Source organism: Benincasa hispida, chromosome 6 (assembly GCF_009727055.1).
Source record: "Benincasa hispida cultivar B227 chromosome 6, ASM972705v1, whole genome shotgun sequence".
In the NCBI taxonomy this organism is placed as follows: Eukaryota; Viridiplantae; Streptophyta; class Magnoliopsida; order Cucurbitales; family Cucurbitaceae; genus Benincasa; species Benincasa hispida.
This window is the reverse complement of record NC_052354.1, coordinates 43,800,605-43,813,571: the sequence shown is the minus strand read 5'-3', so window position 1 is coordinate 43,813,571 and position 12,967 is coordinate 43,800,605. Positions and strand designations below refer to the sequence as shown.

Sequence of the window (12,967 nt, the reverse complement as noted above, 5' to 3'; positions counted from 1 at the left end):
ATTTTACCAAACATTATAGACCTGTTTGGTTTGCAATCTAGATGATGTTTTATGTTTTCAAATTAATTGAATTTAGTAAATATGTGTTTGACAGACAATCCAAATTATATTTCTGAAAATTATTTTCGGATTTTGTAATCCAAACAGTGTAAATTTTGAAAAACAACATTTGAATGTTTTCATTGTATCTAAAATTTGAATTTTAAAATTTAAAATGCATAATTATATCAAATAAAGTTAAAAACATCTAGAAATATAGTATATGTCATGTTATAACTCAATTCAACTTTAAAAAAATTAAAATATTTATTATGTAATATATTATAAATTATATTAAATTTTAAATCCAGTCCCTATAGTCTGGATAAAGTTAAAAATTAGTTTATATGATTTTAAAAATTAGATTTTAGTTCCTATGGTTTGATACAACTTCATATATAGTCTCCATAGTTTGTTAAATCATTTTAAATAACCCCTATCATGGAGACTATTTATGAAATTAATTCTAATTAATCATAAGACTTAAATTCTAACTTCTTTCAACTTATAAGGACAAAAAGAATTCAACTTATCCTATAAATTATATATTATTATAAGATCATAATTTTACAATTTTTGTATGTTCACAAATAAATTATTAAGAGTTTATTATCAACTAATATTTAGTGGGTAATTACATATAGTTTACAATTATTTAAATTATAATCCAATTTTTGAATTAGGCTACCAAACACATATATGAAAACATGGAATATAACTCTGTTTTTATTTAACCTCTCGTTTTCAAATTTATGTTTTTAAATTATCTACCAAATAAGCTATAATTTACTTTATTTCACAACTAGTTTTTCTATGAACATAGTTGGAAATAATTATTTTAAAAACTATAATAATCCGAAACTAAAACTTTAATATATCTTTTGAAGGTGGTTTAGAAAATAAAAGATATTTTTACGTACAAGAACGAAAGAAACCTAAAACTGCAAATATCAAAACGAGATTTATACCTAAAAAAGTTTGATAATCATGAATTAATAGTATTTGTAAGGAAAAAAAGAACCACAAATAAATAGTATTTTCATTAATATTGATAATTCGGCTATTCAGGTGGGTTTATATAAAAACCCACGGACTTCCCCATGCCCGGGATTGCCAGCATGGCACAAACCACAACCGTCAGATCCAATTAAACAAAATCCACAACTCCCACGCCAAATTCTCATAAAATACTTCCAATCCAATCCGCCGGATTAAAACACACGGATTGCCAACGCGTCAACAAATCCAACCGTTCAATCATTTTTCGAACCAAACAACCATCCCGCCATCACAGCCCCTTATATATTGAACCTCCAATTCAATGCCGCCATCCCAATCGTCAGTAAAATCGCAAGCAAACTCTCATCTCAGATTACAAGAACTCTACAATGGAAGGAACCAAGGGCGCCGGAGGAAGAAAAGGAGGTGACAGAACTAAGATCTCCAAGTCTGTTAAGGCCGGACTCCAGTTTCCCGTCGGAAGAATTGGCCGATACCTCAAGAAAGGCCGCTACGCCAAGCGCACTGCTGCCGGTGCTCCGATCTACTTGGCTGCTGTCCTCGAATATCTCGCCGCTGAGGTAATTACTCAATCGAATTTACGCTTAATTCATTCCCATTGTTAGAATTCAATCAGTTTTCGATTTCTGAAATTTGTAATGTTTGTAATGTAGGTTTTGGAATTGGCGGGGAATGCAGCGCGTGACAACAAGAAGAACAGGATTAACCCTAGGCATCTTCTTTTGGCTGTGAGGAACGATGAGGAGCTTGGTAAATTGCTTCAAGGAGTCACCATTGCAAGTGGTGGAGTTCTTCCAAACATCAATCCAGTTCTGCTTCCGAAGAAGACAGCGTCGAATTCCACTCCTACTGCTGAAAAAGCTCAGAAATCTCCAAAGAAGGCCTAAATTAACTCTAGGTTTCCGAGAACGATTTAAACTTTTTTTTTTTATTTCCTTTTTGTAAAAATTTAGGACCTTCCTTGAAACCTTAGTTTCTTAGAAAAACCGAGGGTTTTGATCTATGGTTTGCGTTTCATGTACGCATCCGTTTCACAATATCTAATGAAAATCTTTCCGTTTTTCCAGTTCTTCTTTCTTGTCCTAGTGCTCTGCTTAATCTTTCTCTTCTTAGTTTCTTTATGAATTATCAATGATCCTGAATCCAGTCTGTACCATAACGAAAATTAATTTCCTGTATACGAACGATGTTTTGTATAAAACCGTGAGAATTGAGATACTTCTCAGATAACAACGAATTTATATTCAGGGATCGCATGAAAATTATAGGTTTTAATGGTAGCGAGATCGGAATTTTGTAATTTAAGATTTAATACTATATATTTGTGGGCCATGAGATTTTTTGATTCTTGTAGGCCCATGGGCCGGTGGTTGAATTATGGCCCAATACTGTTCGTCTTCATGTCCGAGTTATCCCGGAATGGAAGGGTTCAGGTGAGGTTTTAACAACTCATCATTGAGAAAAAGCACTACGAGAGAATTTTCGATCAAAATACTACTCCAGATGAGTCCATTTCTGGTAATATTTATCTTAATCAGTCTTGAAGCTTCTATCTAGAAGAAGAATTTTCTTTTGTGAAGTTTGTGCTTATGGATTTGTACTCATCGTCGTGTCTGATATTTACAGAGAAAGGTTTTGAGCTCTAATGTAACTCTCAAACGGATCGCTGCAGCCGCTGCTGCTGGTTCTTGTTACTTGTATGCCAGAAGTGATCTAGATTCTAGTGAGTTTTTGTGCTTTTTGAATGGTTATCGAAATGTTTGATGTATGGAAATTATTAATTGCAAACTAAGGTGAATGTAAATCATGTATTAGTTAATATCTTAAACTGCCTGTTCATTTGTCTGCGCGCTGCATTACCATTCGTTTTGCTTATTCTTTCAAGTCTTCTGCACGTTTTTTCATTGAAGAACCCTCCGTTGCGTTCTCAATTTCTGCTGCGTGGAGTGAGCAACTATTTCTTCCATGGCAGACAAGACATGGCTTCACGGTTCGTCCACTGGGTGCATTTGATCACCAGCATTTGGGTCTGTCTCTGTTTATATCTGTCGATTCTAGCCCAGTTTTGTATCGTTTCTGCTTTAACTCGAAATAGGATGTGTGAAATTTTGTAGGACTTTCGTTATGTTCTTCAGGAGTCAGTCCTGGTCTACCATCTGGTGAAAAGAAGGAAACACCATGTTTGAGTAGAGATACAATTGCAAATGCAGCAGCAGATGTTGGCCCCGCTGTTGTGAATATATCTGTTTCACATGGTACTCGAGTTGGTATTTGTAATTTTCTATTCTTCTATGGGTTTGGTGAAAACAAAATGTGTTGTAAGAGTTATTTTTCTTAGGTATTTACGGAATTGCTTCTGCTAAAAGCATGGGATCCGGAACAATTATTGACAAGGATGGGACAATTTTAACATGTGCTCATGTTGTGGCTGATTTTCATGGTCAACGAGCTGCATCCAAAGGAAAGGCAAGCAGAGATATCAGCCTGTTTGTTTGCTTATCTGAACTTCACAAGTATACGATTAGCGATCCCATCTTGTTCCATAAGATGTGTTGTAGTATGAACTGAAACATATTTTTTGTTGCCAGTTCTTGATAATTAGATTAATTTGTTCTCATGGTGATGGTCTGTTTGTCTATGTTAATGTACGTTTATGCATTGTTTACAATTATGTTTGACACTAGTATTCTAATGGGGTGAATGTCCTAGCTCTTCAAACTCTTAATAAGCTAGGAATATCTTATATGGCTCTTTTCGAGTTTCATATTTGGTCCAATTAAGTTTATGTGTTTCTTTAACTGTTGGATGCTTTTGAGGTGCCCGAAACTAATGAATTGGTTTATAATTCTCTTTCATTGTTTAGCTTTAGTTTATTTGTTTATTTCATTTGTGAAATGAAATGATACAGGTAGAGGTTACTTTACAAGATGGTCGGACATTTGAAGGGACAGTAGTGAGTGCTGATTTTCACTCTGATATTGCCATTGTGAAAATCAATTCTAAAACCCCTCTTCCCATGGCAAAACTTGGTTCTTCAAGCAAGCTCCGACCTGGTGATTGGGTCGTAGCAATTGGATGTCCACTTTCGCTTCAGAATACTGTCACAGCTGGTATAGTAAGGTAGTCAATTGGAGAAAGTTTTTCTGTCCTTGACATGTTAATTCTTTTTATATCTTCTTCAATGAAGACATAAATGAAAGGTTAAGAATCACTTTGGTCCCTGAACTCGTTTGTAACGATTTATTAATGTCTTTCCAAATTTATGACAATTTACTTTAATAGGCATCAATGTAACCATTATATATACTTCACAATTTGTAACCATTTAGTCCAAACATACTATTAAGATTTAATGAATTTCTTACATATGTAGATTGATAAACTGATTAAATATCAAGTTTCCTTATAAATTATAAAGACTAAAGCGTTCCAATTGATGAGATGTTTCACGATAGAGACTAAATAATTAGAAATTTGAAAATATAGGAACTAATTTGTTAAAAATTTGTAAGTATATCGACTACATTAGGACTAGATTATTACAAATTTAAAAGTACAAGGTCTGAGTCGTTATTAATCAAAGTTCAAGGACTAAATTGTTATTTACCAAAATTGATTTTAACCTTAATGAAACAATCTTTTCTTAGATAAGAATTAAACAATCTTTTCTTCAATGGCTGGCACGGCAGAAGTTTTATCTGCACTTGCGATGCTAAAAAAATGGCGAAGATTGAAACAGAATTAACAGGGTAGAGCAAATTTAGAGTTTATGCAGGTTTGTAGGTTTACAGTGCTGGGCATTGACTATATATTTTGTTGTCTACTTTTCCTCCTTTGATTAAGTTGTGTTGATCGTAAGAGTAGTGATTTGGGTCTTGGTGGAATGCGAAGGGAATATCTACAAACAGACTGTGCAATTAATGTGGTATGTAACACATTTTGTTTACTCGTTACATGGCTTATTGTGGTAGAACTTGTTATGTATTCAGTGTAGTTTGTACTATATACAAATAATTGGCATTCTTTGATGGGTACTTGTCATGTAGGGAAATTCTGGGGGCCCTCTTGTTAATGTTGATGGAGAAGTTGTTGGTGTAAATATTATGAAAGTTGATGATGCTGTTGGTTTAAGTTTCGCCGTACCAATTGATTCAGTCTCCAAAATTACAGAGCAATTCAAGAAAAGAGGGTATAACAATTTTAAAGACTATCTGTTGTGAGTGGATTGGATCGTTGAATAGACTGATATATTCTATTTGTGTGTAGAAAAGGTTTGTCTCTGTTGTTTTTCTCTCATGTTCAATTGAGGGCTTTAATGAAGATTTCATAATTTCAAGTCATAACTTTCTCCTTATTTAAATGTTTCATCTTTATTTTTATATAATTGCTTTTTTTCCCCATTACTATGGCTTGTTATAGAAAAGGGCTTTTATATAATTGCTTTTTTTCCCCATTAGAATGCTCAATCTATGTTATCCTTTTTTACTTGGGAAGGCAATTTATGATGTTTAAATTTTGTAGTTACACTTATGGTGTGTGCTGAAACATGAATCAATCATATATAGTCATGCACGTTATTATGTTTGATGGTTTTATACTTGATTCAAACATCAGTTTTACCATCTAAACAGTATATAACTTTTCCAAGCGGATGAATTTTTTTTGCTCATTCACGAAATAACATCCATTATTGAAAATTTACTTTTTAATTGTTTCTTTTTCCTACAATTCATTATAGGGCAAATTGCAAAAACCTCTTCGATGTGTCCATGATGTATGTTGGTACTTGTAATTACGCCCTCAAACTTTCAATTGTAAAAGTTGGACCTATAAATTTATACAAGTGTTAAAATTGGACTGTCAAACTTACAATAGTTATAGAAATTGGACCCTCAAATGACAAAAAATGAATCCTTAAACTTATACAATTATTACAACTACCACTAGAAGTACGGTGGTTTTTGCAATTTGCCCTTCATTATTTAATGTGCAAGTATACTTAAAGAGTAATACTTACATCTTTTACACTTCTTTTTGATGTTTGAAATTATTTTGAGGTCATCTTTGATATTGAAAATTTCATATAATGCTAATGTTGGTATAGCTCATCCATCGACTAAATATTGGTGTTGAGTGTAGCACACTGCCTTTTAAACATACCCATGCATTTTTATCTTCTGGGAGTAATTTTAGGTCTGATGCATTTTGATGCTTCTAATGGTGTGGTGAATTGTCTGAACTGAAAACTGGTTGCTTTTGTTTTTGAACTGTGCACAATCTATCACTTGGCTGAAAATCTTTGAGATAAATTGGTGCTCTTAGCTTGTAGGATTTGGAAAATGCTTAACCTTTTTATTGTTTACTTTCTTATAGATGTTAATTATGTATACCGTGACGATGCAGGAGAGTTATTAGGCCTTGGCTTGGATTGAAAATGATTGATCTCAATGAAATGATAATCAAACAACTGAAAGAAAGAGATGCGAATTTTCCAGCTGATGTTACTAAAGGGGTTCTTGTAGCGATGGTAATAGTACCATCCGATCAACCAATGTTATTTTTGCATTACATTATTTCTTTTCCCCCTTTTCTGTTCATCACCAGCTGTAGTTGCTATCTTTTAGATATTTTATTGAATAAATTTGGCATGAGCAAAATAGATTCTTGTCAAATTCTTCAATAGGTAACTCCAGGATCCCCTGCTAGTCGTGCTGGATTTCAACCCGGCGATGTCGTCATTGAGCTCGATGAGCAACCTGTTGCAAGTATCAAAGAGGTATTTAGACTTTTGTTTGTAGTTCTTATCAATTCTTGCTGGCATATACCGTTTTCTGGTGGAATCATTGGTTAGAAAAGTTTCACTTTTTGCTTCCCAGATATTCAAGTGGAAAGCAACTTTGGTTTCTTAATCTTCAATTGCGAGGAGAAAGACCTTTCACTGTTTGCTTCCAGTATATCAATGACAGAAAAAGAGTTCTAAAGTTTAAACCCTTTCATGTTTATTTACTAACATCTTTGTTAATTTTCTACTATACTTCTAAAATATTTTTTTGAATATCGCCAAATTTGAAATTTTGGATTGAAAAGTAGTCTTTTAATACCTAATTCGATAACCATTTGATTTTTTGTTTATGAAAATTAGACTTATATAAACATATTTAAATTATTGTTTTCCTTTGTTATTGTAAGTATGATGGGTGCGATTCAACAAATCTGTTAAAAAAAAGGTAGTTATTGCATTTCCCCGTAGTAAATGTATAGAATGATATAATTATATTAGTGTTGGTATCTGGTTTCTAAAGTGTTAGCAAACTTTCAAATATCAAGACTGGTGCGATTCACTCGGCTGAGCTATGCTAGTTGTAGAAAGTAGAATTTTAAGGTCACAAAATCTCGGTTTCGGTTTTTATTTCCCATTCAATTTTTTCAACATAGGCATGGTTTTATTTTTAATAGTTTTGAGTTATGTCATATCACTGAAGCTAAGTACTGATTTTGTGGCAGATCATTGAAATTATGGGAGACAGAGTTGGGGTTCCATTGAAGGCAGTTGTGAAAAGATCACTTAATTGTACCGCCACTTTAACTGTTCTTCCTGAGGAGTCCAATCCAGATATGTGATTCTTTTAATCAACTTTTCTTTCATAATGTTCTTTCTTACTTCAATAATATAGAAATATCAATCAATAGCTATTAGCCGTGGAAAATTATTGAGGCTAATTCATTTGGGTGGAATATCGAGATGCTATAATACTAAATCTTTTCTTCACATGTTAAATCGATCAAACCATACTTAGATTATGTCTGGTCTTTTAAGTTAGACAAACTAGATTTGAGAGTACGTCTAGTCTTTCTTTTCAAGTCGAACAAATCAAACTCAAGATTACGTCTAGTCTTTTAAGTCGGATAGAGATTACGTCTAGTCTTTTATCATTTTTATTATGATAAAGATTATAAATGATCCTCTTGCTTGTACTACAAAATAAACTTATAATAGCCCAATGAAAGCTATTCATTTTTTAAGTAGCACAACCCAACTTGGTGAAAATACGCCCAAATTCTCTTTAAGCACACGAAAGAGCTATTGCACGTGGTCATGAAGTTGCTGGAACACAATGAATGAAGAAACAAGGGTAGTTGCATATATAGCAATTAGATCTAAAAGTATTAGTGAATATAGCATAATGCAAAAGAATTTGTAAGTATAGTAAAATTTAGATCCAACTTTTAGATTCTAAATGATAGACTATATTGCTAATGAGAGTCTATTAATGTTAGACCATTTTACTAATGGGAGTCTATCAATCATAGAGTCTATTATTGATAGACTTTGCTATATTTGCAATTCTTGGAAATGTTATTATACATTTGATTATTAATTCTAAAAGTGTGATCCATTGTAATTATTTGTATTGAACCTGAAATAAAAATGGTCCCAAATTTGGTATCTCTTTGTTATGTTTAAAACATGTTTTTGTCTGGGTGTAGTTAAGCTAAGAATGTTGTGAAGGAATGGTAAAAAAAAAAGCCCAAGAAAACCAAAAAGTATGATCGTGTTGGATAACTATTTGGTTTCTTTACTTTTCAAAGCTGGATTGATTTTCAATACACGTATAGAAGATAAATAATTAAACAAATAAAGCAGTAGTTGAGATAGGGGGTGAACAACTTGAAATTGATCAACTCAAGCCAAATCCATTTTGTTTGGTTTAAGTTATGAACTTGAGTTGGGCTTAAATGAATAAAATTTTGATGTGTTAGGTTGATTCATGGAATTATTTATAGACTCGAATTATCCTGAATTGACACTTAACATTATTATTATTATTTTTGACATAATTGTATTTTTACTAATTATTTATTTTAAGTTTTTTCAATTTAAAGTTTGCTTTTAAATTAATTGTAAAATAATTATGTTCATTATCCCAAATGGAACTTTATATAATATAAAGTGAAATTGAGTTGCTATCATATTTCAATATTTAAAAATAATTAAACAGATAATTTCTTAAAATAAAAATTTGCACAAATGATTTGAATCTAAGCCAATTCAACCAAAATATTTTATAGTCGGATAGTGTTAGATTCATTATTTAATAGAGAATTATACAATATAGCAAGTTTCAAAATTTCATTTGGAGGAATGACATAAGTGTAAGTTTAATTAGATTTATAGCTGATACACCAAATTCTCAACAGTAGTATTTATGATATTTCCACTAACCAAATTTAAATCTAAAAAATGAATCTTTGCTAAAATTTTGGCCCCTTCCCAACTTTGCTAAGATTCGACATTTGAGTGCATTAATATACACCAAAGTGTTGTTCACGCTGAAGTATCCCACGTCAATTCAATTTGTTTTTTATTTGTCAATTTTTGCTGCTACAGGCACTTAAACAAATAAAACTTTGTTAGATCGTGGTTGAGATGAAAATTTTCATTATCCGACAAGACTTGTGTGATGAATGCTCAGTCGTATTCTATGTCCAATATCTACTTTCTAACAAGTTTTGCAGCAATGAATACTATTTATAGCAAGAGTTAGAAACCCTAGAAAGGGAAAAAAGGACCAAGAATAAATAAATGGAGAGAGAAGAGGCTTAAAGGCCAATACATGAGATGGGCCACATAGAAACAAACATTTCAATAAATATTTACACGAGATAGGCCGTTTTCTATTCCCACGTTTGGTTTCGTAGGTCGGTAGGGACGACGGATGGCGGAGGATTTTCAGGCCGAGAGATGGAAGGAGAAGCGCGAGGGAGGTGGCGATTTGGAGAAGATGGCGCGATAGGGTTACTTGTCTGAGGCACTGCCCACGTGGGAGAGCGTGAAGAGTGCGTGTGATTGAGTGGGGCGATAGGTGGGCTTAACCGTGGGCTTGGTGTTGGGTGGGTTATGGACTGGCTGGGTTGTGGGCTTGCGAGCTTGCGAGCTAACGGGAAGGTGAGCTGGGCCGAGTTGTTGTTGGGCTGGGTATTTGGGATGTGGGCCGATCCCGTTGTGGGTTTGGGAGCCACGGAAAAGGAGATTGACTGGGCTGGTTTGAGGATGTATGTTCGGGTCCCGAAACCTGCCGAAAAAGGAAACATCTTGAAATATATAATTTACCGGATGGGCTAAGGCATTTATGTCCCTTTTATGAGAATCTCAGTTCCATTGGTGATTTCTTCTTAACCACAGTTGAGGGAAGACCATTAATGATAAACACCGACATCATAAACGCATCACACCAATAGCATAGCGATATTGAAGCTTGAGCAAATAGAGTTAATCCATCTCTACAATATGATGATGTTTCCATTCTACTCTACCATTTTGGACCGAGGTGTAGGGGTATGAGAACCAAGACTTTATGCCAAGATCAACACACAACCTGTGAGCTCTTATGTATTCACCATCATTATCTCTTCGAAATTCAATAAAAATATTGTTATCCTGAACAAGTTTAGATACTTTGATGAGGTTTTTAGTAATGGCAAGAACACACAACACATTTTTCAGATTTAAAACACTAGCATTAGAGGATAAAATGCATGATCCAACATGAGAGATAGACAAAACATTACCATCACTAATTGTAACGTTTTCATTACCTCCATATTCAAATGAATGCGTCATGTTGTTGTGATCAGAAGTGATGTGGTTAGAAGCACCGCTGTCAATATACCAGTTTGGATCAACAACTGATTTTGGGGTGGCCATGAATGGATTTGAACTGTGAGTTGCTACAAAAGCTTGATTTGGATATGGAGCTAGCGTTATTTTGGATTAGGAGGGAAGTGCCTAAAAAAATGTGATACTCGACTGTTCTGATGCCATTTTGATTTGAGACGAAATTTTTGTTGTAAAGTTGGTAGCACTACATAGCAGGATGACCATAATTGAAACATACTTGATAAGTTGAACGATTGTTTCCACGTCCATTCTAGTAGTCTCTTCCTCTTCCTCGTTCTTTTCCACGTCCATTTCCATTGCACTGATTTTGTGGAAGTTTATGATTACCATTAAACGAGCCTTGCTGTTGCTACTGTTACCATTAAATTAGCTTAGGAGCACTTTAGAACGTTAGGTAAGTAGTTCTTACTTATAGAGTCTAATTGCATATGTGCTAACATGCTTACGTGTATGACTTTATATGAACTTATTATGAAATCATTACGTGTTTTGATATGGTTGAGCATGCGTGGATAATTGTGATTTTGAGTTAAATTTTGATATGGTTGAGCATGTCTGAATGCTCATTGTGATGATTGTAAAATGTATAACATGCGTAGTGATTGTGACTTGTTTTATTTGATATTATGTTGGTCTGTTGAGCACTGTATATCGTTAGGAAAGTTTAAACATGTTGTAATGTTGTATGGTGTGATTGTATGAAAAGAATCATAACATTTATATGTTGTGACCATATTACGGTTTCTTGGCATAAAACATAAATATATGGTTCATGGATGAGTGAACCATGTGTAACATGTGTTGGGACTGATGCTTTAAAGTTTCGTATCCGTAGTTTGTACGAATGCTTGTGATGTATAATATATGATATCTACTTCACTTCTTGTTTTTGTTCATATGGATGTTTTATTTGATTTACCACAAACCAATAAACTAAAATCTCTGATTGTCTTTATGTAACTTAAGCATGTATGTGGTGACATACAAGTGGATCATGTCTTAAGTGATAACAAAAATAGTTTGTAGTATATGGATATAGGAGGGAAACCTTATCCTTGGTAATGTTACGAATGCGGCCCGCTTTGTGGAATGGTAACAAGTGTTATGACTTATCACAGATGATTTGATCTTGATCATTCGTGTAGGGACATGCGAGCGGGGCATCCTATACAAAGAGTTTGTATAAGACCTGACCAAGAAGTGTTAACGTCTCGTTATATAACACCGTTCATGACAGAGACTTCACTTCACTAGGATGACTATAGGTAACATGACCTCAATCCTGAGTGAGTTGGGAACTCCTGCCATTGAGGGCAGTCCTTTGATTTGCATGGGTGCGAGTGGCCAGGCCGCCGACTCAAACCTACCATTTTGGGGATTCGTCTGATTTGGAAGTTGGGAACTCAGCTACACAAGATGGAATTCACTCATTCCCCGAAGTAGGGGGTCAGTAAATAGATAGCTCCCTTAAGGGCTGATTCAAGGGCTTGAACGATGTGGTGCCATACACCTTCTCATGGCCTGAGAGGTGTTCACACATAGTTGGACTATGTTGTATTGTTCATTAGAGGGATCAATGGTACTTAAGGAGTGAGATGTAACTACAGGGAAAAAAACGGTAAATTGGCTCAACTGTACTTACGAGCATCTGTGAAGGGTTATCGTACTCATGATTGGTTATATTCGATGGACACAGAAATATATCTGTGGTAAGAAGAGTTCAGCTGTCGATTTTTAGTGGAATGCTTGGCAGTTAACGGATGGTGGATCTCGTGGCTAAAGAGTTTAGTCAACTATTCACGTACCGTTGGAGCTTCGAGCCATAGGTCCATAAGGTCCACTTGGTAGCTTGGATACAAGTTGAGAACCAGTTTTTAGGTCAGTTTGAAATGTTCAAATTGACAAGAGGGAGTTCGATTAATATATGATATAATTGATTTGGTTAATTATATATGATATGATTGACTAAATGTATGAGATACATTAATTTGGATATAAATATGATTTATATCAAGTACAGGAGAAAACGATATATGATATCAAACTATAGGTTATGAATATAATATGATTATATTTATTATTTTATTAATTGAACGATTATGAGATAATTGGCCAACATTTTCTCTGAATTAGTGCGTTAGTGGAAAGTTCAATTCAGTTTTAGTAACTGAAGAATAAAATGAAAATGGTTTTCATTTTTGCAAATGACACGCATAATCGCTCACGGTG

At 34.0% G+C, this 12,967-nt stretch overlaps 2 protein-coding genes across 3 annotated transcripts; both read left to right on the top strand.

The window, feature by feature from the left end:
- Positions 1-1,371: 1,371 nt before the first annotated feature.
- Positions 1,372-2,125, top strand: LOC120080206 (probable histone H2A.5). The gene is made up of 2 exons (XM_039034782.1): positions 1,372-1,619; positions 1,713-2,125. Exons 1-2 carry the CDS (start codon positions 1,428-1,430, stop codon positions 1,944-1,946), a joined length of 426 nt encoding a protein of 141 aa, XP_038890710.1. The 5' UTR covers positions 1,372-1,427; the 3' UTR covers positions 1,947-2,125.
- A 143-nt stretch (positions 2,126-2,268) lies between these two features.
- On the top strand, positions 2,269-8,395 carry LOC120080204 (putative protease Do-like 14). Of its 2 annotated transcripts, none has more exons than XM_039034780.1 (11): positions 2,269-2,577; positions 2,686-2,782; positions 2,970-3,086; positions 3,174-3,314; positions 3,398-3,525; positions 3,968-4,179; positions 4,903-4,984; positions 5,106-5,248; positions 6,463-6,586; positions 6,743-6,835; positions 7,564-8,395. In XM_039034780.1, the coding sequence occupies exons 1-11, from the start codon at positions 2,563-2,565 to the stop codon at positions 7,678-7,680; spliced, it is 1,269 nt and encodes a 422-aa protein (XP_038890708.1). In that variant the 5' UTR covers positions 2,269-2,562; the 3' UTR covers positions 7,681-8,395. The 2 variants fall into 2 exon arrangements, with proteins under 2 accessions (XP_038890708.1, XP_038890709.1); XM_039034781.1 differs by lacking the exon at positions 7,564-8,395 and adding an exon at positions 6,936-7,531.
- The last annotated feature ends 4,572 nt before the right edge of the window (positions 8,396-12,967 follow it).

What these genes read in the sequence shown, in the direction of transcription:
- LOC120080206 (XM_039034782.1), top strand. Translation starts at nt 1,428, where the DNA reads ATGGAAGGAACCAAGGGCGCCGGAGGAAGAAAAGGAGGTGACAGAACT. An exon ending in TCGAATATCTCGCCGCTGAG is followed by an intron (nt 1,620 to 1,712) that starts GTAATTACTCAA and finishes TTTGTAATGTAG; the next exon opens with GTTTTGGAATTGGCGGGGAA.
- LOC120080204 (XM_039034780.1), top strand. An exon ending in GTCACAGCTGGTATAGTAAG is followed by an intron (nt 4,180 to 4,902) that starts GTAGTCAATTGG and finishes CCTTTGATTAAG; the next exon opens with TTGTGTTGATCGTAAGAGTA. An exon ending in GAGCAATTCAAGAAAAGAGG is followed by an intron (nt 5,249 to 6,462) that starts GTATAACAATTT and finishes GTGACGATGCAG; the next exon opens with GAGAGTTATTAGGCCTTGGC.